Consider the following 23,840-nt stretch of genomic DNA (forward strand, 5'->3'; position numbering starts at 1 on the left):
GACAGACAGACAGACAGACAGACAGACAGACAGACACACACACACACAAACACACATGCATATATCACATCTATAAATAGAAGTCAAAGAAAAGTTTGAAGCTGTCCTTTGCTCAAAAATACATTTCTTCACTCAAAATTATATTGAGTTCTTTCTGTGGCTTTTCCATGTGTCATTCCATTGTGGACGTTCAGTTCACATTCAGCACACAGGATCTCATCACTGTGTCCAGCTGTGGATAAGATTCCTTTCTTAAAGGCCCAGTGCAAATTAACACATAGGGTCATTTGTTCAAATGTTAATCACAAGTTCAGCATGCTGCCAGGAGTGATGGCACACATGCAAGAACATGAGTTCCAAGCCAGATTGGGCTAACTAGTGAGTGCAGGGTTAGCAAGAGCTAAAATAACTAGCTGAATGAATGAACTCAAAAAGACCAAAATAAATAAATAAAATAAAAATAAAGAAGTAGTTAAAAACAAAACCCAAAAACCCTGTGAGCTAGAAAAGGAACAAAGTGCATTTCAGGGGGATGCAAAAGCCCTGAGGCCAAAGCTGGTCTGCATCTCTGGGGAACTGAGGAATTAACTCCCTGGGCAGAACAAAGACACAGCAGGTGCAGATATAGAGAGGTGACCTATCAGCTACCTACAAGAGGAGCTGGAGTAGAAAAAGGCCTGAGCCACATCATGGAGGGCTCTGGATGTCAGGCTAACCCTGGTCCATAGGAAAGCAGCAAAGCAAAGACCATACAGAAACAGGCCTGGTCAGCCCCAGCCCCGTGCTGGCTGAGCCGGCCTGCCTTCTCCTGAGGCCCCACAGCACTTACCTTGCCGCACCAGCCCTCGTTCAGCAGGCTTGGAGGCGTTGACACTGTTCAGTTGCTGCAGCATGTCACTTAGGTGACACTCGACCGCCTCATTAGTCTCCCGAACGACTGGTTCTTCCTTTTCCCGTGGACGCTCGGGCTGGGGGTTCTCTGTGCCCAGAAAGGTGACATGGTCATTGGCCAGGCACACAATGGAGGAGAGAGCGTTGGACTATCTGCTGGTCAGTACTCTTCCAGAGGACTCTGTTAGCCACCATTGCTTTGAGGAAACTAAGTCAGTGGCAGGTTATTAGTGCAGCAACTGCCATGTTTATGTGACAGGTGTGAGGTGCTCACCAAACAGCAGAGAGGCTCAGGTGTTCAAGGCCTCTGACCCACAGCCACCTGTCACTCAAACGAGGCACTCCGAAGGCACTGGCAGCTCAGAACTGCACCATTTCAAGCAAAGAAGAAAGGATCCAGGAAGGTGGACGGCTGAGTGAGCTACACTGCATGGCAGGATGGATCCATAGGCCTTTACGTAAAAGCCTAAGAGACTGCTCCACTCCACGTCTTGCTCTACACACTTATATAACCTGAGTCTAAGGGGATGCACATTGAAGCGCAGGTGGTTCTGACTGTCTTTAGGCTTGCAGGATTCATTTTCCCAAACCAAAACTTGCTACTTTTCCTGGGTAATAGGAATTTCTTCTTAAGTTTTCAATAAACAAACTACCATGCTGTGATAATATTCAAGATCTGATTATAAAACTCCAGCAAAAAAGAGACAGTGTTTATAGAATATAAAAAAAAAAACGAATCTGTCCAAATAGTTACCAAACTATGGGAAGTGGAGGAGGCATACACAGGGATTCATCATACGATTCTCTCTACCTTTGGGCAGGCTTGAAAATTTCTATAAAACTGTTTTCTTTTTCTTAATCCTACACGTTCAGAATCAGAACCAAAAGAAAATAAAGTAACCCTTAAAATAGCAGTATTATTCATAGCCTCCCCCCGCCCCAAATAAGATAGAAATCCAGGAATAAGTCACTAGCATGAATAACAAAATAAGAAAATGGGAGAGAGGGGGCAGTCATTCATTATAGCAGAGTCTCAATAAGCTAGGAAGGAGAAACATCATTCAATAGCATGCTTGAAGCCCTGGGTTAACCACAGCACCACAAAAGAGTAAAGGAAAACAAAGGAAAAAGACCAAGAGGCTAGGAAGGTAACTCATTTGGTAGAGTGCTTGCCTAGCATGCACAAGGCCCTGGGTTCTACTCCATTATAGCATAAACTGAGCATGGTGGTGCAATCCTGTAATCCCAGCACCAGGGAGGTGAAAGCAGGAAGAGCACAAGTTCAAGGTCACCTTTGGCTACATGAAACATTTCAAGAAAAAGAAAAACTACAAGGATAATAATTGTTGGAGGCAAGATTCAACTGTGGGTGCTAAAATTAGTGGGCAACAGTTTAAGATGAAACAGTTTTGAAAGCAGTTCCCTACAAGACACTGATTAAATAAGAGAACCATAACTTTGCAGTAGAGAGACCCACTGATGTCACATAACGAAGTAAGAGAAAAATCAAGGGGCTGGAGAGGTGGCTTAGTGGTAAAGAGTGCCTGCTCTTCTTGCAGAGGACCAGGCTTTGGTTTCCAGCACCCATGTCCAGAAACTCACAATCACCTGTAACTCCATCAGGAGACCAATGCCTCTTGCGGACTCTGGGCACCTGCACTCATGCACACACACCAACACATAGATAAGATAGACAGACAGACAGGCAGGCAGAGAGATAGCTAGACACACATACACCTTAAAAACAAAACCAACATTTCTCCTGACTCAACACGCTAAGAAGAACGCATCCATTCTACAATATTCTTACCCAAGATGCAGAACCTTGATACAATCATGAAGAAACATCAAATCCAATAGGAAATAACTCACCAGTGCCCTTTAAAAGTATCATGTCACAGAGAAGAGCAAAAACAGGTTGGAGGAAACTAAGGAGTCAATGTCACTAAATGCCATGTGCCATGTGGGGGTCCTGAATCATATCCTGGCACAGGATAAGGGGCATTAGTTAGGAAATTCGATCAATCCAAGTGAGAGCTGAAGTTTGTCAGGATTATCTCAAGGTTAATGTCTGAGTTTTGGTAATTATTCTATGATTAAGAAAAGATGACCCTGGAGTAAGCCAGGTGAAGGGCACATGGGAACGCTGCTCTGTTTTGTAACTTTAAAAAAAGAATTTTGTTTTATGTGTGGAAATGTTTTGTCTGCATGTATGTAAGTGCACCTGTGTCGTAGAAAGCCCCTGGAGACCAGAAGAGGGCATTGGATCTCCTGGAACTAGAGTGACAGACAATTGTTAGATACCAAGTGTGTGCTGGGAACCAAACCCAGGTTCTCTACAAGAGCAGCCAGTGATCTTAACTGCTGAGCTATCTCTCCAGTTCCTGTTTGGTAACTCTGAAGTAAACCTGAAATTATTCCAAAATAAAAACCAAGTCATCCAGCCAGGTGCAATGACACACACCTGTGAGCCTAGAACTTGGGAATTCAAGGCCAGCCTGGGACCCTGTCTCAAATCACCAAAAGGAAAGCAAAATGACCCCAAATTATCCCTAAAAATTGAAACCTAATTGAGACAGGTGAACTTAATGTATAATAAATTTGGTAATATTTCGACACAGAGAAACAAATGCTTCAAGCTACTTCTTTCATAAGATTTTATGTCCTGGAGCTGGAGAGATGGCTCAGTGGTTAAGAGCACTGGCTGCTCCTGTGTTGGGTTCCCAGCACCCACATAGCAGCTAATAATTGCCTGTAACTCCAGTTCCAGGAGATCTGACACCCTCTTCTGACCTCTACAGGCACTGCACGACAAGGGTGCACTTACATACATATGAACAATATACTCATACACATAAAAAATAATAATAGCTGGGCATGGTGGCACATGCCTTAGTTCCACCCAGCACTTGGGAGGCAGAGGCAGAACTCTATGAGTTCAAGGCCACCCTGGTCTACACAGTGAGTTCTAGGCCAGCTGAAGCTGCAGGTCATCCAAAAAGACCGGACTCAAAAAGACCAATAATAATAATAATAATAATAATAATAGGAAAAATAGAACTGCAAGAAAATAAATCATCAAGCTGAATGCAGAGACACACTTCTATAATCCCAGCACTGGGAAAGGCGAGGCAGGAGGATTTCAAGTTAGAAGTCAGCCTTGGCTACATAGTATGTCTGCCTCGAAAGAGAAGGAAGAGAGAGAGAGAGAGAGGGAGGGAGGGAGAGAGAGAATGAATAACTTCATGGTATAAGAAAGACTGTTATAAAACATGGGATTAATGTCATAGGTCCTGAAATTGTCTGCCATGCACTGTTAACTAGGAGTGTTTGTTTTAGGAAACACACTGAAGTACTAAGAGTAAGGAACAACTGAATCTCAAATGGTTAGAGAAAGAGAGAGTACAGGAGTTTTCTGTTTATTCTACCTTTTCAGGAGCTTGGACTAATATCAAAATATTAAAACAATGTGAATCAGAAATATCATAAATATAAGGATTCCTAACAAACACTATCTCCTAATTCTGATCTATGAAAATCTAGAAACAAAGGCAAGGACATGTGGTCCTATAGCTTTCAAAGAAAATATCCATTTTTTTAGAGACAGACTTTATTTTAAAAGGGTAAGATGAGAGATTGTGGAGCTAGCTGTACTAACATCTCAAAAGCTTGATGTGGTGGCTGTATGTATGCCTGTTATTCAACTACTCAGGAGGCTGAGGCAGGAGAATTGAGTTTAACTTACACAACTATGGACTCTCTCAGAACAAAACAAAACAAAAGCACTTCAAAGGAACAACAAAGGGTACATGAAGCAAAGGTGTCAAAATCTTGGTAATACTGAATGTGGTAAGACACAGGGCGAGTGGGGTGATGTGAAGATGGACACCACTACGGTATGTGTGGATCTGAAAATTTCCAACTTTTTCAATGAACCATGAAAGAGAGATGTTAGATTCTTCTTAAAGTGAGCAAAAAGAATCATCTTGGCTTGGTGTTCAGTTCATTCACTCCTTTTTGGGCCCAGTGGGCTGATTTAGCCATGTTAAGGTTGACTTTCCTGACAGAACCAAGGGGCAAAAGGGCTTGGGGACAGAACAGGGCCAGGAGCCTGTCTCACTTCAGGGCCCAGGCACTAAGTCAGTGCAGCCCATGAGCCTGGGCTCTCTGGTATCAATCTCTCTCAGAACCATCTTTACCTTTATTGAGGACGGTGAGAGGCTTCCTGCCACTGGGGTCCAGGCTGCTGGGAGCTATGGAAAATCGTGGTGGGACGGTGAGGCAGGTAATAGGGAGACGGGCAGGGATGTAGCCAGATGTGAAGAACTCGTCATTGAGCAGCTCATGGATGGTGGGGCGGGCAGTGGGGTCTGTCTGAAGCATCTTCTGGATGAGGGAGGCGGCCACGGGGTTGATGTGCTGGAGCAGAAAGGCAGAGCCTTAGGTAGGATGTGGCAGGGACCCCAGCCCACATAAGGCTGCTTCTGGTGTAAACATACTACAGCTCAGCAACCATAAGCAGCACCAGATCCTCCACTTCTATCACCCTGAGTGCTGAGGATGCTTTCCTCCCACTTGGCACTCAAGAGTAACTTGGGATACCTCCCCCACCCCTGCTTTACCCTGGCAAAAGCATTTAAAGTTATATACCACTAGAGGATCAGCTAAGAACACAGGCTTCAGAGTCCCAAGACCTGTGTTCAAATCCTAGCTCTGCCCCTGGATACCAGCTGTGGCAAGTAACCTGGACTTTCTAGGGCCTTTGTTTACAGATGTTTAAAATGGAGGGCACCATGCTGGGAACCCACCAAGATGATTTAATGGGATAAAATCCAGCACAGGCCAGTTAGTCACAGCCCAGTATTACCTCTATACCTATTAAATGCCAGGTATTCCTGTATATTAACTCACTTTTCCTCAAAAAGCACATGAAGGGTCACCTCACTCTCTATTTTGAATTCAGACAAGGTTTCAATAATGTAGCTGAGGCTGACCTGGAACTTGCAGCCCTTCTGCCTCAGCCTTCTAAGTGCTAGGACTGCAGGTATGGGCATCTCTACTAGAAGCAGATTTGGAGGAGGAAAGAGCCTTGTTTCAGAACATGGCAAATAATAATGCTAATACACCCAAGCAGTTGAGCACTGCATGTTGTCTGACAGTGAACTGACAATTCATGATGCATCTATTCCAACAGCCCTTGCAGAGACTGGGCTCTTGGCTCTCTTGGCTTTACACACGTCACAGATACCAAAGTTAAAGTGGCCACATACCCTGTTTCCCCAGAAATGGCCTTTTTTTTTTTTTCTTTTTCCTTTTTGAGACAGGGTCTTCCTGAAGCCCCTGGAACCTGCTATGTAGACCAGGATGGCCTTGAACTCAGAGAGCCACCTGCCTCTACCTCCTAAGTGCTGGGATTAAAGACGTATGCTACCACGCCTAGTTTTGGGTTATCCGTTTAAGTACATTTATGACATTATGAAAATGGATGCTACTTTGTCATTGGGAAGCCCTTGGAGGAACACCAGAAGCAGTAATTCCATTTTACACATGGGAAGCTGGGTCAGGAGTCAGACCATTGCCACAGTCGGGGATGGAGAGGTGGCTCAGCGGTTAAGTGCACTGGCTGCTCTTGCAGAGGATCTGGGTTTGGTTCCCAGCCCTGACATGGCAGCTAACAGTGGTTCATAACTTCAGTTCCAGGGTGTCTGACACCACCTTCTGGCCTCCACAGACATTGCACACACAAGTACACTTACATGTATGCAGGCAAAACATACATATAAAAATTAAAAAATGAATAAAAATTTAAAAGCACAGTCCATCTGAATGGGGATGGCCCCTGTCTAGAGCTTAAGCACATCTGCTCTCTAATCCCTCCTTTCTTTCTCCCTGCTCTTCACATAGCTGTTTTTATTTTTGTTTTTCTTTTAAAACAGGGTCTCCCTGTAACCCCAGCTGGCCTGGAACTCACTGTAGAACAATAGGCTGGTCTTGATCTTACAGGGATATACCTGCCTCTGCCTCCTAAGTACTGGGATTAAATGAATGTGTGGTCATGCCCAGAATCTATCTTTTAAATCTACCTTCAAGACTTCTAAAGATGGGCTGGAATATATGAAACTTAGTTGGTAGAGTGCTTACCAATCATGCACAAAGTGCTGAATTCGATCCCAAACATGAAATCAGTATGGTGGTATATGCTTTTAATCTCAACAGGTGGTGGAGGCAGCAGGATCAGAAGTTCAAACTGGTTACATAGTAAGCTCCAGGCCAGCCTTCAGATATACATCATTCGAAAGCTCTGTGGCTACACTAGGGGTAGGACTGACCCAACTATCCCTAGGACATAGCTGGGATCAGTGAACAGCTTTGAGGGAAAAATAAAATGAACTGAAACATGAAGTACTACAGTCACCTTGGGGATACTGTATTCATTCTTCCTGATCCGGAGGTAGGTCTCTTTCAGGCATGAGGTCTCAAAAGGTGGTTTGCCCACCAACAAGGTATACCTGTAAGTATAAGGAAAGATTTCACTCAAGTCTCCCAGCAACCCCAGATGCAGAAGTTATCACCTCAGGGCCAGAGGAAGCGGAGACATTCTTTGAACTCATTGGCTAGAATGTGTGAGGACAGCTTAAGTCTGCCTAGCAGCCTCAGGAGCGAATGGCCAGGACATGCCTTCAGCAGAACACAGGTGACAACACCTGGATTCCAAGGGGCCAGGGATTGCCAATTCTGGCCTGCAGTGATAGAGGACTCTCCAAAGGCCCCAGAGGCTATCACTGTCTCCAAGAGGCCAAGGTAGGTGGGCTGCCTTTCCCTATAGAAGCTCCAGTCTGCCAGTCCTGCACTTAAGGCTTATAGCTTCTATGGGGTAGGGGAAAGTGGACTGTAGAGTACCAAAGCCAGTGCTACAGCACAGGCCTAACTCACCAGTATGTAAGCCAACAAAAGTGATGACATTCACAAAGGCCCAAGTCTCTGACTACCACCAGGCCTGTCTACGGGCTGGATCCCCAGGCCACACTCACCTCCCGTGCCAATCTAACTCCTGGCCCACCCAGTGCTCACTAGTGCTTCCGAAGTTTTATGGGGAGTCTGCCAAGGATCATGTTAAAACCCAGACTCAGATCTAGTAAGGAACTTGGGTCCTGAGACTGGGCATTCCTAACAAGCTCCCAGGTGTTGATGACATCAGTCTGTGAATGCTTTGAGTGAGTAGTAAGGGGCTGGAGCAAGAGTGTAGACGCCAGGCTGGAGAGATGGCTCAGTAGTTAAGACCACTGGCTACTCTTGCAGAAGACCTAGATTCAGTTCCCATCCCTCATATGACGGCTGACAACAATCCGTAATTCTATTTCCAGGCGAATCCCTCTTCTCGTCTCAGTGGACACTACATGACATGGGTGCACTTATAATATATGCAGGCAAAACACTCAGACACATTAAATAAATAAAATCTTTTAAAAATTAAAAGTATAGAGGCCTTCTTGTTCCCTTCTCTGGACCCATGGCCCAAGCTGTAGGAATTCTAGTCTAACAAGAAAACATGGAAATAGGGCTTCATCTTGGGGCATCCTGTCGTCTGAAACAGCCTTTCCATAAGGGAGAAAGATACAGAAGGTAAAGTTGACTGGGTGAGACTTCTCAAAAAGCCCCTGCTGAGGCCCAACAGCTACTGAGACTACTCCCAACTTACATGATGCATCCAATGGACCACACATCCACCTCGAAACTGTGCCCCTTCTTGCTCAGCACCTCAGGAGCGATGTAATTAGGAGTGCCACATAGAGTCTTCTTCCGCTCCCCGTCATATTCCACTTTGGTTGCCAGTCCGAAATCCCCTGAGACAGAGGGAAGAGGAAGAGATGCTAAGATGCCAGCCCTGACATCTGTCACTGCAGACAGCTACCTCAGACCCAACCATCCAGAGCCAGAGCCATGAGAGCCCACAGCCTCTGCTCCCTGAACCCGCTACCTTGCTGGCCCAGGCTAGCCTCCCACTGCCTTTTAGCATCCTCACCTTAGGAAGCAGCTGTAGGCTTAGGAAGGAGCCATAGGGGGCCAGTGAGATGACTCAGTAGGTAAAGACGGTGTGTCTCCAAGACTGACAACCTGAGTTTGATCCCAGGACCCACACAATAGAAGGAAACTGACTTCTGCAAGTGGTCTTCTGACCTCCATGAGTGGACTGTGGCATGTGCCCCCCACATGTAATTCAAAACACATGCACCAGGAGAGAGGGAAGAGGGGGAGGAGGAAGAGGGAGAAGAGGAGGAGGAGGAGGAGGAGGAGGAGGAGGGGGAGGAAGAGGAAGAGGAAGAGGAAGAGGAGGAAGAAAGCAAGCAGGCTTCTAAAAGGAGAGTTCAGGAACAGCAGAATTTCAGGCATCAAGCAAATAAATAATCTCCATGAGGGCGAATTGTAAGTCTGAGAAGAACTAAGGGGGTATGGAAGTAGATGACTGTGGCAAACCAGAATCTTAGGAGGACAGGCACTTTTCAGTGCAGTAGACACATTGAGGGAATGCTGTCTGCATTTATAAGGATGCTCCAGACAAAAAATGCTTTGCCCAGCCTCCAATGTAACCAGAAACTGGCTGAAGAGCATGGCTCAGTGCTAGAGGCTAGCCTAGTATTCTGAGGCAACCCCATACACACCTAAACTAAAATTATACTGTGTTGAGGTACAAACAATGCCTTGAAGACAGCAGTTTGACTGGGGTCCTCACATTTCTGGACTAGGGGTTTTCTGGAGGGCAGCACAGGCACCTCTCCACTTCCACCCTCCCTCCCAGTCTCCGGTTCCTCCTGGGTCACCTAGTCCCTGGCAGGCCCAGCATCTCACCTATTTTCACCTCCAGATCCTCGTTCAGGAAGAGGTTGCCCAACTTGAGATCCCTGTGAATGACCCGGTTCCGGTGCAGGTACTGGCAGCCCAGGACAATCTGTCGCAGGTAGTAGCGGGCCTCAGGCTCCGTCAGTGCTTTCCTTCTCTTGTGCAGCTCCAGGAGAGACTGTGGAGGTGGGGAGGTGGTACTGAGCCCCAGGACTAGGCCCTCAAGGGGTGGGAAGAGGGGCTTGGCAGGTAGGTTTGTGCCCTTCCCTATGCCTCCTCCCAATTCCAACTTCAGCTTCTGCCCGAGCAGGACCCTCTCCTTACCCAGAGCCCTCAACTCCACTCTGGATCCCCCTTCCTGGGCCTTCCTCACTTCTCCTGAAGCTCTGAGGTCTGGCTCAAACCACCCCCTCCCAGACAGAGACCCACTGCGGAAGCTCCCGGTCCGCGGGACCTAGTGCAGGACCCCTTTTTCTAGCAACTCCGGAGCTTCCGTACCCATTACTCACACATGCCTCGCATCCAGGAGCCGCTAGCTCCAAACTGCTCTAAGCAACTCCAAAGCCCCGGCGTCCCTCGGCGGGCGAACCCCTCCCAGCAGTTCCCGGGGTGGCCGCCCCAACCCGAGTCCCCAAGCAGCTCCAGCCCCTCAACAGAGACACTCACCCGCCTGCGGCAGAGCTCTAATACCACGTACACGAAGTCACTGTCCTCGAAAAAGCCGTGGAAGCCCACAACATGCTGGTGTGCGAGGCTGCGGTGAATGGAGATCTCCATGGACATCTTCTCCTTCTGGTGGGGCTTGAGCAGCAGAGACTTGGGCACGATCTTGCCCGCGAACACCTCCTTGGTGTCTGCGTCTGAGATCTCGAAGCACTTGGCGAAGCCTCCTTTGCCCAGGAAGCGACCCCGCACATACTGCCGGCGGCTGCGTGGGTCCACTAGGACCTCGGGGATCTCCGGGCTGGCCGCTGGAGCCGCAACCCCCGGGACCCCGGCTTTCCCTGGGTCGGCTGGTGCTCGGGCCAGCTTTCCTGCTTTCGCAGCTGCATTCATGCTCCCGAAATTGCTCGGCGGACCTGGCAGGGAGGGTGCAGAGGGCTCAGCCCGGCTTCGCTCCTCCCGGAATTCAAACGCGGCGCTGGGAACGTTACAAGAGCCTGCGCGCCACTGATTGGCCGCGGGGATTTAAAATCCAAACTCGCCCGCCGCGAGGCAACATGGGAGCGCTCGGCCCGGCGCAGCCGCCTTTAAACCTGGTCCAGTGGTGCGCAGATCGCACAGGCAGGGTTTTGAAGAGCGCTGACCCGTGGACTAGCCTGGGAAAACAAGCCCGGCTCCATGCCCGGGAGCCCCAGTGATTCGCTCTGGTTTGTCTGCTTAGCCGGGGATGCACATACGGTTCACCTGTGCTTCACGAGCCCTCCTGGCACTGTCCTGCACCCCAGCCAGCCTTCTAGAGCAGAGCTAGGCCTAGGAAGCCTGGCATAGCTTGGGAGAGCCCTGGCTCCACCGTCTGCTGCCAGGCTGGCCTGAATAAACTGAAATCAGAGCAAAACCAGCACCCTCGACAGTCAAACACGCACCTTCCTAGCGAGTCCTCGAGGCCCTCTCTTTCCAATAATAGCTGCCCCCAGCCCCTCTGTTACTGCGCAAGCCTACTCCATCACCATCACCTGGGGGCTCCTTGGGGAGGTAAAGTCGGAGAGGCTGAGGTCGGATTGTGAGTTCAAGGTTACATGGTTAACTTGTCTACACAGTGAGTTCTAGGCCAGCCTCGGCTACATACCAAAGGCCAATGGCAAAGCTGTTGTCTTTTCCCAAGGCCACAAAACAACGCCTTGTAAAAAAGGAATCTTACTAAATATTTTCCAAATAAGAGAAAGACCGGCTTTTTTAAAAAAATTAAGCTTAGAGCTGGAGACATGGCTCAGCGGTTAACAGCACTAGCTGCTCTTACAGAGGACCTGGGTTCAGTTCCCAGCACCCACATGGTCGTAACTCCAGTTCCAAGGGATCCAACGTCCTCTTCTGTCCTCCAACATGGGTGCACTTACAGACATTCAGGCAATACACTCATACACATAAAAATAATAAATACTATATATATATATTTTTTTTTTAAATTAAGCTTGCCAGACATGGTGGCACATCAGAAGCAGAGACAGGCAAATCTGAATTTGAGGCCAGCCTGGTCTACATAGTGACACCTTGTTTCAAAAAAAAAAGTTATTGGGCACAGAGGTGGGAATGTAGCTCCGTTGTAGAGCACTTGCCTACCATACCCAAAGTCCTGGGTTCCATTCCCAACACTGTACAAAACATTTATCCCAGTTGTGTGTAATCTTTTATTTGAACTTCCATTTGTATTGTTTTGTTTGCAGTACTGAGGACTGAATCTGTTAGGTTTTAAACAGGACACTGAGATGGATTATTGGGGACTAAAGAGTTTATTAGACACATTATTAACACTATTGACAAACAGATGGGCAACAGCATGGCAGAGGTTCTGAGAGTTCAGGCCCCAGCTCCAGAGAGACAGCATGGTGGGGTTGCTGCAGAGGTGGCATTCATGTGGTAAAGGGGCTCTTATACTCTTATACTATGTGAGGGTGGGGGAGGTTCCCAGGCAGGAGGCAGGGAAGGGGTGGGGAGCAGAATGCGGCACCCCTTTGATGTAAACTCACTTTACTGGTAGGATGCCCTGTCACTGGAAAGTCTGCTAGCTGGAGGCTCACAGTGTCCCAGCCAGGTGCCTGTTAGTATCTGAGAGGCGGCTTGTCAAGCTGGATTCCAACATGACTTTCTTTCAGTACCCAAGGTCTCTTGCATGCTAGGCAATCACTCTACTACTGAGATATATCCTCGGCCATTTTATTTTTTTATGCGTGTATGTGTTTGTGTGTGTTTGTGCATATGAACATCTGTGAGTACAGGCACCCATGGGAGGTCACAAGACAACTTCAGATGTTGGCCCTCCTCCTGGTTTAAGGCAGGGCCTCTCTTGTTCACCGCTGCTTATGCCAGACTGGCTGGCCTGCCAGCTTCTGGAGAGCCTCCTGTCTCCACTTCCCATCTTCCCCTAAGGGTGCTGGGATTACTGATGCATGTGCTACTGCACCCAACCTTTATGTGGGTTCTGGTATCCAACTCACTTGAAATGCTTTGCCCACTGATCCATCTACCCAGCACCCTTCCCCACCTTAAACATTTTTACTTTGAGATAGCATCACTAAATTGCTCAGACCGGCTTTGAATTTAACAGTCCTCGTGCTTCAGCTGCCAAATGCTGATAGTAAGGTGCACCACCACCTCTGCCTTATTTGAACTTTTTATTGAAATTTAGTATATTTATGGAAGTGGTCTGGTTATAATTGTACACCTCAGTGAGTTTTCACAAACTGAATACATATGGTCTAACAGTACCCAGAGTGAGAAAGAAGACACTACCAACATTCCAGAAGTTCCCTTGGTGACTGCGTTCGGTCCCTAGTACCACCTCCCACTTAGTGACTCCACCAACCTAGTCACAACACTGGGCAGATAGTTATGTTCACAGCTGTGGTTTGTTACAGTGAACAGTCATGAAGCAAAAGCTGCACAGGAAAAAGGTGTGTGGGGCAAATTCCAGGAGAAAGCAGGCACAAATGGCCCAGCCCTTTCCCAATGCAGTCACTCCTCAGCCATGAGCTGTGACAACCCAAGGGAGAGGCCATGTACCAGGAACACTCAGAAAGAAGGGCGCAGAGCCCATCCCTGCATAAGGTACCAGAATTCTAAACTCCCAGGGAGAAAGGAGGGGTTCAGCATAAGCCCCATTGTTTTAGCACAGTGAGCCATTCTTACCCCTTAGGGATGGTGAGAAGTTTCCTGAAAGCCAAGCTCCAGATGTCAGCTCAGAGCCAACCCTGTAGACTGTCTTTAGTTTTGTTATTTTATTTTTATGTGTATGAGTGTTATGCCTGCATGTATGTAAGTGTACCCGTATAGTGCAATGCTGGTGGAGGCCAGAAGGTATCAGATCCACTGGAACTAGAGTTATGGACGGTTGTTAGCTACCATGTGGGTGCTAGGATTCAAACCCTGATCTTCTGCAAGAGCAGCCGGTGCTTTTAACTACTGAGCTATCTCTCTAGCCCGTTTTGTTGTTTTTATTTAGATAGGAATCTCATGTATCCCAAGCTGGCCTTGAACTGGCTACAGCTGAGGACAACCTTGAACTTCTACCTCCTGACTGCTGGGATTACAGGTGTGTGCTATCACGCCTGGTTTATGTGGTGCTGGGGCTAGAACTTAGTGCTTCGTGCATATTAGGCAAGTACTCTACCAACTGAGCTACATTCCCAGTCCTTCCAGACAGGTCTTTCTATCAACGGCAGTCTTGAGCAACCTGGCTGAAGCTCCTTACAGCAAAAATCACTACTATCAGTAGGATCCCTTGCAAAAATATGAGACCAGGGCCACTGTGATCTCAGTGGGTAAAGGCGCTTGCCACCAAGCCTGAGGACCTGAGTTTGATCTGTCGGACCCACATAACCATGTGATATAAGGAGAGAACAGATTCTCACAGTTGTTCTCTGACCTCCACATGTATACACACACACACACATACACACACACACAAATAGATGTAATAAAAAAATCTTTGAGACAAAGTCTCATTATATAGCCCCTGGCTAGCCTTGAACTCACTATATAGAGCAGCCTGGTCTTGAGCTCACAGAGATCCTCCTGTCTCTGCCTCCCCAGTGCTGGGATTAAAGGTGCATGCCACCACACCCATCACACACAAAAGTTTTTTAATGTGAGACCAGCCTAGAGTATAGACCTCAGTTATGCCTGTCAGGGAGCCTAGGTTTAGCAAGTTCAAGTCCATCTCAAGAAAGTTGCTATGGGGACCCTTTTAGTGCACACAGCACACTCCAGCCAGCACGTGGAAGCTCACCCAGAGGCCCTCCAAGACTGAGACCCTGTCTGGTCAGAGCAAGAGCGAGAGTGAGAGAGAGAGCGAGAGAGAGAGCGAGAGAGAGAGCGAGAGCGAGAGCGAGAGCTGAGAGTGAGAGAGAGAGCGAGAGAGAGAGCGAGAGCGAGGGAGCGAGAGAGAGAGCGAGAGCGAGAGAGCGAGAGAGCGAGAGAGCGAGAGAGAGAGTAGGCCCTTCCTACCACTTGGCCTTTCTCTGTATGCAGCAGTTCCGTTATAGGGCCTCCTGCCCTGTGTTTCCTGTCCTGTCTGCTAGTTCCTGGAGCACTTGTTTCTCAAGGTCCCTGAGGCAGTGAGTTGCAAACAGTTCCCCTTGTTTGTGATATGTGTGCCCATCCACAGAAAGGTGTTCTTTATGAGAGCACTGGAGTTGGGTCCCCTCTGCACTCGGCTAGATGAATCAAGTGCATGGAACGGCAGCACTGGGAGTTTTCCTCTAGGAAATGGGCAACACTTCCAGGAATAGTCATGAAAACAAAGCTCCAGCTCCCCAGGCTGGGCTTTTAGTTTTTCTCTAGTATCACAGAATCGGTATGCCCCATTCAGCAATCTCAACTTCTCATTTTCTTCAGTGATCTCTCAGGCCTTTCATCTGGAAAGGGTTATATGCAAAAGACACAAAAGCATTTTTTCTTTTTCAGATAACACTTGTATACAACTTAATCAGAAAAATGCTTTCAAGAACTGGTAACCTGGTAATGATGCGCTGTGGACTGAACCATATCATTCCCCCAATACCTATGCTGAAGCTCTAACCACTTCAAATACATCATAATATGACTGTATTTGGAGACAAGCCCTAAAACCATTAAGTTAGAATGGGATAACTGCGACCAGCAGACAGTAGCAAGTTTTGGCTTAGGCTCAGATCCAAGCAATTGGAGTGTTATGAATTCAGCATTATAGACAAGCAGTACCGATTTTGGATGGCACTCCCAGTCCAAGTGACAACCAGGGTTTCTTTTTATCTTGTCTGTCTTAAGTGTCCAGATGAAGCTAGGTCTGGCAGCATATGACTCTAGTCCTAGCACTCAGGAGTAAGAGGCAGGTGCAGATCTCTGTGAGTTCAAGGCCAGCCTGATCTATGTAGGAAGTTCCAGGCCAGCTGGAGATACAGGGATACCCTGTCTTTAAAAGACCAAAAAAAAAAAAATTTAAAAATTACACAGAATAAAAAAATTTAAAGCCCCATACCAAAAAGACAACAAAAAACTATAAGCATCTAACATTTTATTTATTTTAATTTTATTATCATGCATGTGTGTTCTGATATGAGCATGCATGGGGAGAGGGGGAATGTGCATGCCCATAGCACATGTGTGAAGGTCCTACCTATGTGAGTACCAGGAACTGAACTCAGGTCACCAAGCGGCAGCAAGTGCTTTTACTTGCTGAGTCATCACACTGGCCCCACATTGAACATTTTAAATCAACTTTATCATACACCAAATGTGACAGTCATAAAATACAAAGCCATTTTTTAAAGTTTCCTTCTTTTAACTCAGTGCAAATTTACTCAAACTGCTTAGAAGTGAGGTCAGCATTTATAGGGCTAATATTGCAGTGTTTCAGGTCAATTCTCTCCTACATAGGTCCTGTCTAGTAACCTAATCCAGAAGTGCTCTTTGTTTACTCTAGAAAGTATGCATACTTCTTTTCTTCTAAGGTCATTGTAAATGAGATCACACACAAAGTATAGTTCTTTTCTTTTCTTTTTTTTTCGGTCTTTGTGAGACAGAGTCTCCCTGTAGCCCCAGCTGTCCTGGAACTCACTATGTAGACCAGGCTGGCCTTGAACTCACAGAGATCTGCCTACCTCTGCCTCCTGAGTGCTGCAATTAAAGGTGTGCGCCACCACGCCCGGCTCCAAAGTATAGTTCTTAAGCAATGGAATCAATCAATAAAACCTAATTAGTGTTTCTCACACATTCAAAAGCCTATTAGTAACCATTGGGTATTTTATTTATTGCATTTAGAAACATTAATTGAAAAAAGTATTGAAGAAAATATCCAATTCCTTGGAGTACTCAGAATTTTTAAAATTTATTTTTATGCGTGTGTTTTGCCTGCATAAATAAGTGTACAATGCCTGCAGAGGTCAGAAGAGGGTGTCGGATTCCCTGGAACTGGAGCTACTCAGAACTTTTTAAATTTATTTTTATGCGTGTGTTTTGCCTGCATAAATAAGTGTACCATGTGTGTGCAATGCCTGCAGAGGTCAGAAGAGGGTGTCGGATTCCCTGGAACTGGAGCTACAGATAGTCATTAGCAGCTATGTGGGTGCTGGGAAGTGAACCCCAGTCCTCTACAAGAGCAGCCAGTGCTCTTAACCATTGAACCATCTCTCCAGTCCCATGCTCACTTTCTAGAGTGGACAAAGAGCACTTCTGAATTAGGTTACTTACCCAAGGTTACCTGGTCAGGGGGTGGTAGATCTAGATTATCAACCCAAATGCATATGCCTGCAAGCCACCTCTCACTGTCTTTCAGGGCCTTTACTACTGGTCTGACCAGGTGCTGAACCCCAGCTCTTTTGTTTACTAGCCATGCACCCCCTCCTTCATTCCCTCCCACTAAAAAGCAATGACCTATAGCATAAATTCATAGGCAAAAGAACCCTCAGTTCTCATGTCTTTTTTGTTTTGTTGTTTTAGAGACAGGGTCTCTTATAGTCCAGGCTGGCCTTAAATTTGCCATGTAACTGAGGAGGACCTTGAATTCCTGAGCACACGTGCCTCCACAGGTGCTGAGATCACAGGGGAGCTCCTGTCTGGCTCCATGTGTCTTAATTCTTCCTACTCCTCTGGCCCCACTGTTCCTCAGAATCTTGCTTGTCCTGTGGAAAAATCAGAAAGCATACCCCAGAGATCCGAGGTTGAGATGGATGAAAGAGATAACTTGATAGGGCCAAGAGCAGGCATAGTCTTGTGTTCAGACCTGAGGTCAGAAAGCAAGAAGTATGGATTCCACTCCTGCCTCTTTTCTTTGATAGTGCATTTGCCTGATGTCCCACGGACTTGGAGATACAGAAAAGTCTACTTCCTGCCTTTGTGGAGTAAGCTGTCCTATGCCAAATCTTCTCACTTCAGTGCCAGAGTCAGAGATCATAATAAAAGTGGGAGGGTTAACCCACAAACATTATTTACTTAAATAAAAGGCAACAAATATAGTGCTCAAAGCCAAGTGCTCTGAATCTGCCCCCTCCCACAATGCCGGGTACCATACTCAGAGCTTTGCACATACTAGACAGATGCTTACCACTGAGCTACATCCCCAATAAGCCAAGTGCTTTGGATCTCAAAATAAAGGAACAGCAGCATACAAGATGGACTTTGCGCCCAGATTAACAGTTGGCTTTGATTCCACTCAGCCAATTGTCTGGTATGTAGCATTTGGCAAATTTACTCAGCCTCTCTGATAATTAGAACTTCCTTTTCTGTAAAATGTGTTGTGAAAAATCCCATTTTATTGGCAGTTAGGGGGTTAAATGTTTTCTGATGAGTGCCTGCCACTCCACTGATGCAGAATAAGTAAGAATGATTTCTCTTCTCCATCTCTTCTTTGTGGCGGACTGATTGTAAAGGTAAAAATGTTCATCTCATTTTAAGTCTAAAACATAGGTAAGAATGTTGTGCTTTATACTACAAGGGGTTTTACTGAAGGTGTATCACTTCCTATGATAGTTCTGGCTGCTGTCTACAAAGTGCTTACCCAGAGCCTCAGGAATGTTGTGGTATGAGACTTATGTGGGCAAGAGTGGACTTGAGAGGGGTAAGGCTCACATCTAGGAGATCACCCTACTAAATAAGTGCTGGATAACCCCAAAGCTCACACCTGTTCCTCAAGAGACAGTGTGGACTCAGACAAGAATGGAAGCATATAACTAGACTTCTCTTTAAATGGTGCTATGGAGACCAGAAGGAAGCAGATCTAAACAGAAAGCTATCCTTTAAATGGCTGTTGACTCTCCCCATTTTAGATCAGTATCATTCTCCCTCTGCTCCTAATCCAGGCCCAGGTACCCCTTCAGGGCACTTAAGAGTTGCTCTCTAAAACCAAGAGTAATGAGAGGCTGTGCAGCAGCGGGGAGGGAGGCAGGGAGAGAGGAAAGTGGAGCCGTCTGGGAAAAAGAAGAGGCCTGCCCTGGACCACTAATAATTTTTCCTGCCCAGACACATTCATCCCCTCTGCTGGTATCATCACCACAATTCCCACAATCACCAGACAACAAGTGCATACAAGGCCACGTCAACTGGTGTATTTCAGCTTCCTAGCTACAATGATCACTTGAGGCTCAATATTTCTCTGGACTGGAGGATGTTCTCAGCAAAGGGGAGTGCTTTCTGCCAATAAACAGAGCTGTGGGATCACATTATGGTGTCTGAAAACAGAGCCAACTCAAAGGAAAACAGAGGCATCCCAGCATTCCTAGGGCAGAGGCAGGTGGATCTCCGTGAAGTTAGAAGCCAGCCTGGTCTACATAGTGAGTTCCAGCCAGGGTTACACAGTGAGACCCTGTCTGAAAACAAAACAAAACAAAACAAAACAAAAAAAAACAAGAATAAAGCAGCAGAGGCAAGAGGAGGTGGACAGAGGTTCCCTGATGATACCGTCTGGAGTCCTGGCTTCTCAGCAACACAAACCAAACATCCATCCTCTGCCCTCCGCAACTGGAAAGAGTTTCTCACTTGTCTTCTCTTCTAATATTCCTGGGACAGATATTGTCTTCTCTGGAGTTCTAATTGCCTGGTAACAGGCTGCCCCTGGGGTGAGAGCCACCATGGAGACAGAGTCCAGCTGGCCTTTCCCAGGATACATACTCATGACTGTTAGCCTACTTTCAAATAGTACAGGCACCTAATTATAGACTTGCTGCTGTTTGTAGCAGGCACTGTTTTTGTCTTCCTAGCACCTTGATTTAACAATGGACTGCCCCCCTCCTCCGCCTTAATGAAAGAAAAGTCATGAGCCTGACTAGGTGAATGATAGCACCAAATACCACTGGCCACAGTGATTGATTCAAGAGGGCACAGGACTCTGAGCACTTTAGCATTTGCCAAACTAAAACTGGGAAGTGTTGCTGGAATGCAGTGATGTGTCTGGAGCTATAAACTGTCATGTCCCTATTGTATGGAGAAAGCCCACTTGCAGTAGGAGAAAAGGAGGCCGAGGCAGAGGTCTGTCTGCTTAAGGCTGCTTACTGCCTCCTGGACCATTCTCCTTCTTGCTCTCAGAAATTTCTTAGCTGGGCAGGGTAGCTTGTGCCTGGAACTCCAACACTCAGAAGACTGAGACAGGACTGACCAACCCAGGCCACAGTGAGACCCTGTCTTAAAAAACAAACAAACAGGGCCTGGAAAGATGGCTCAGCAGTTAAGAACACTGGTTGTTCTTGCAGAAGACTGGGGTTCAAATCCCAGCACCCACATCGTAGCTAACAACTGTCCGGTCCCAGGGGATCCAACAGCCTCTTCTGACCTCCGCGGGCATTGCATGACACGGGTGGACTTACCTACATGCAGGCAATACATGCATACACATAAAATAAAAATAATAAATTTAAAAAAAAAAGCAAAAAACAAATCACCTCCTTCTTCAAGTCTGGTCACCAAACTGAGACTGAGCTTGCAGCCTTTCCTGGAGCTAAATGTTGGCAACAGGCAGGATGCCTGATGACATCATGGAGCCCAGACATTTACTTGCCTGTGTCTGCATTGTTAGGTGAGAGAGAAACTTCTGTCTTGACTGGGATACTGAATTCTCAAGGTCTCTGTTATATTGCCACACTCTGTCTCTTTACTAATGTAATTAAAATTTAAACAAAATTTTAAAACAAAAAAATCACTGACATCATATAGGAAGGTATTACTTTCTAGGTGTGGTGGAACACACCTTAATCCAACACTCAGGAAGCAGAGGCAGGTGGATCTCTGTGAGTTCAAGGACAACCTGGTCTACATAGTGAGTTCCAGACCAGCCAGGGCTGCATAGTGACACCCTAAAAATTAAAAAAAAAAGAAAAAAGAAAGGTGGGGGGGGGCTAGAGAGATGGCATAGAGGCTTAGCAGTTATGACTACTGGCTGCTCTTGCAGAGGGCCTATGTTCAGTTTTCAGTACCCACATGGTGACTAACAACCATTGATAACTCCAGTTCCAGGGGATCTGGCACCTTCATCTGGCCTCCTTGGATACCAGGCACACATGCAGTGCACATACATGCATGCAAACAAATCATTCACAAACATAAAATATAAATAAATCTTTTTTCAAAAAGTTCTTATAGAATGCTTCCTAAGTAGCAAGAGCTGTTCTTAATGCTTACACAGCCCTTTTGAATCCACTCCAATTTCCTGAGGAGCAATTGTTATTCCTGCTGTACAGTTTAGGATAGCAGGGCACAGACAGATTAAGTACTTTACCCAGTTCACACTATGTTCCTGCTCAGGCCGGTGTTTTCCAGTGATTTGCTGTATAAGGCAAAAATCCTCCCCGCTTTATTATAGCTCCAGGATACCTTCTAACATACTATGTAACCCAGGCTGGCCTCCCATTCACAGCAATCCTCCTGCCTTCAGTCTCCAGGGTGCTCAAACTGTTTTTCTGTTTTTTTGTTTGTTTGTTTGTTTGTTTTGTTTTTTGTTTTTTTTTTTCTGGTCTTTTTGAGACAGGGTCTCCCTGTAGCCTCAACTGTCCTGGAACTCTGTGGAACAGGCGGGCCTCAAACTCACAGAGATCCACCTGCCTCTGCCTCCCAAGTGCTGGGATTAAAGACGTGCACCACCACGCCCGGCTCAAACTTTATTTTTAACTTCAGCAGATTAAATAGCAAAACAGACACTCAGTCACAAGAACTGGCAAGCTTCCTTTTGGAGGTGTTCACACACAAGCTGGAGGGAGCCTGCTGGACTAACCTGGAAAACCTCTGTAGTTAGCCAAGAAATCACCTGTCAAGTCCAAGATCTGTGGTCAAAAGGTCAAAAGATCTGGGGGAGATACATGAATATGACTAAGAAAATCACAACCACAGGCTGCTGGTATCAGACAAGATGCAGCAGATGGGCTCCAAGGGCAAGAGCTGGAGAGTGCAGCTATGGAGTCAGGCAGCCACAGGAAACTCCTGACACAGCCATTCTTCATGGTATAGTTGCACCAGGCTGTCAAATGTCTGAACTTTTGTCTCATTTGTAAAATGGAAATAGCATCTGCCTTACAGCATCACTGTGAGAAACAAGCAAGCCAGTGAGAAAAGCTGGTAGGATGGTGGGTAGTGAAGCACCAGAGGAATAGCAACTGCCATCACTGGAGGTGGAGAGTGATCCCTTCAAACATGTTCCCTGGGTCAATCTTTAATGCACAAACAACAACAACAACAACAACAACAACAAAAAACGCTGACAAACCAGAAAACAGTTCTGAATTGAACTAGAAATGATTACATACAGCTGTTTCTGCCAACCCCATGCCCAGATGCTAGTCAAGATGGCTCCTGCTGAGTCCTCACATTCAGTGAATTATTTTGCCCTAGCTCCTGAGGGCACTATGGTGACCAAGTTTCTCAGCCCATCATTTCCAAGCCAAGCATTCAGAGCAGAACCAGCAACAGTGCTATTAGCCAGAATGCTGGCAAGATGGCACTAGCAACACCTCTTCCTCTCCAGGCTCTGTGCCCACAGAGTGACTGAAAGAGCCCCTCATGCATATGTGTGGTTGAGCTCAAGTACAGATAATTTGGCCTGAACTATGCGGTTTTTGGCAAATACAAGGTGGGACGAATGGTTCTAGGCCTAATGGCAAGGGCTAACAAATGCTCATGTTCAGTGAAATAAGATAAATACCTTGAGACAAGGGATGACTACCTAACTACTCCATCTACACAGGTGACTTTGCAGAAGCAAATCTAGTGTGTGGGTATCCCTTCTTTTAATGATGGCCAAAGACGTTAAAACAGAATGCTAGAAAGTCTTTTATTAACCACTCAAGGGTACTTAAGGTCATTCTGGGATGAAGAACAATAGTAACCACCTTGCTCTTCCCGTTTTCTTTTCCAATTGTTTTGTCGTTTTGAGACAGGGCTCACACCAGGCTGACCTGGAACTATGTGGCCCCTAACCCTCTTACCTCTGCCGCCCAGGTGCTAGCATTCCAGGCATGTGCCACTACATCCCATTTTTTTCCTTTGTATTTTAATAACCAATAGGAATCTGGGCTCTGCAGTCACACACTTTCCCCAGGGTTACAAGCAATTACAGCCACTGGCCCTGTGTTAGCAGCAGGAAAGTTGAGTGTTATCTATGTGAGCAGTGTGCGGTGGGGGTAGTACATGGCTATGCTGGAAGAATGCCCTGCACATCCACTTCAGCCAGGGTCCAGCCCTCTGTAGGGCCACAGAGCTGAGTAATGGGAAGAGATGATTCTGTATTCCTCAGATAATAGAGTGACTACTGATAGATAAGCATGTGAGGACAAGTCTTCCAGATCTTTGCTTATTAAACTTTTAAATGCTCAGAGCCTTGAAGGATTGAGAAATTCTAAATTAAAAAACAAGGAGGGTAGAAGGTGTCAAAGACACAAAAGCTCTTGTAGACACTGACCCCAAACTCATCTTAGAGTTCAAGAGAATTCAAGATATGAGGCAGAGATGTTAGACTTGTGTTAGGGGCAAAAACTTCTGGTAGTAGCTTTTGGTGACATCAATCATCAGCTCCTGTGTGCACTCTGGGAGCTCCCCTGAGAAGAGTCCTGTGGAAAGAGAGAGTATGTCAAGCAAGAGAGGGAAGTAGGGAGGTCTGCAGCTCCAACTTCTGTACAAACCCTACAGACATCTGCCTTTTGTTGTGAGGTTCCAATTTCACGATCCTTCATCTTCAGGGCTAACAAGATACTCTACTATTCATCCTTTTAGAAGATTTGAATTTACATATGGGAAACAAATACTACTGTTCTCCATATGAAGAAATATATTCCAGTTAGAAGAAGTCAGAACAGTCTTACAAAACTCAGAGTGAAGCATCTCTGACTGCTCTGGAGCTTGTCCCACACACAAGGGCTTTCCACCCCTGGGATTCTGGTGTGAGCCCCACCGAGCCAACCTTACCCTTATCCCTGAGGGTAAGAAACTACCTTCCCATT

General features: G+C 46.5%; 1 protein-coding gene across 2 annotated transcripts in view; it reads right to left on the reverse strand.

Moving 5' to 3' along the window:
* Positions 1–23,840, reverse strand: part of LOC103746931 (dynactin subunit 5) — a gene marked incomplete at its 5' end in the record, with an annotated part of 47,130 nt that overhangs the window by 2,671 nt on the left and 20,619 nt on the right. The window contains 6 exon segments of one of the 2 annotated variants that reach the window (XM_017802245.2): positions 830–979; positions 5,091–5,310; positions 7,307–7,400; positions 8,591–8,735; positions 9,739–9,907; positions 10,396–10,808. In XM_017802245.2, coding sequence (XP_017657734.2) covers positions 830–979; positions 5,091–5,310; positions 7,307–7,400; positions 8,591–8,735; positions 9,739–9,907; positions 10,396–10,808 — 1,191 coding nt within the window. 2 annotated transcript variants of the gene reach the window in all.

The sequence above is a fragment of the Nannospalax galili genome, unplaced genomic scaffold, assembly GCF_000622305.1.
Source record: "Nannospalax galili isolate Female #2095 unplaced genomic scaffold, S.galili_v1.0 scaffold84, whole genome shotgun sequence".
In the NCBI taxonomy this organism is placed as follows: Eukaryota; Metazoa; Chordata; class Mammalia; order Rodentia; family Spalacidae; genus Nannospalax; species Nannospalax galili.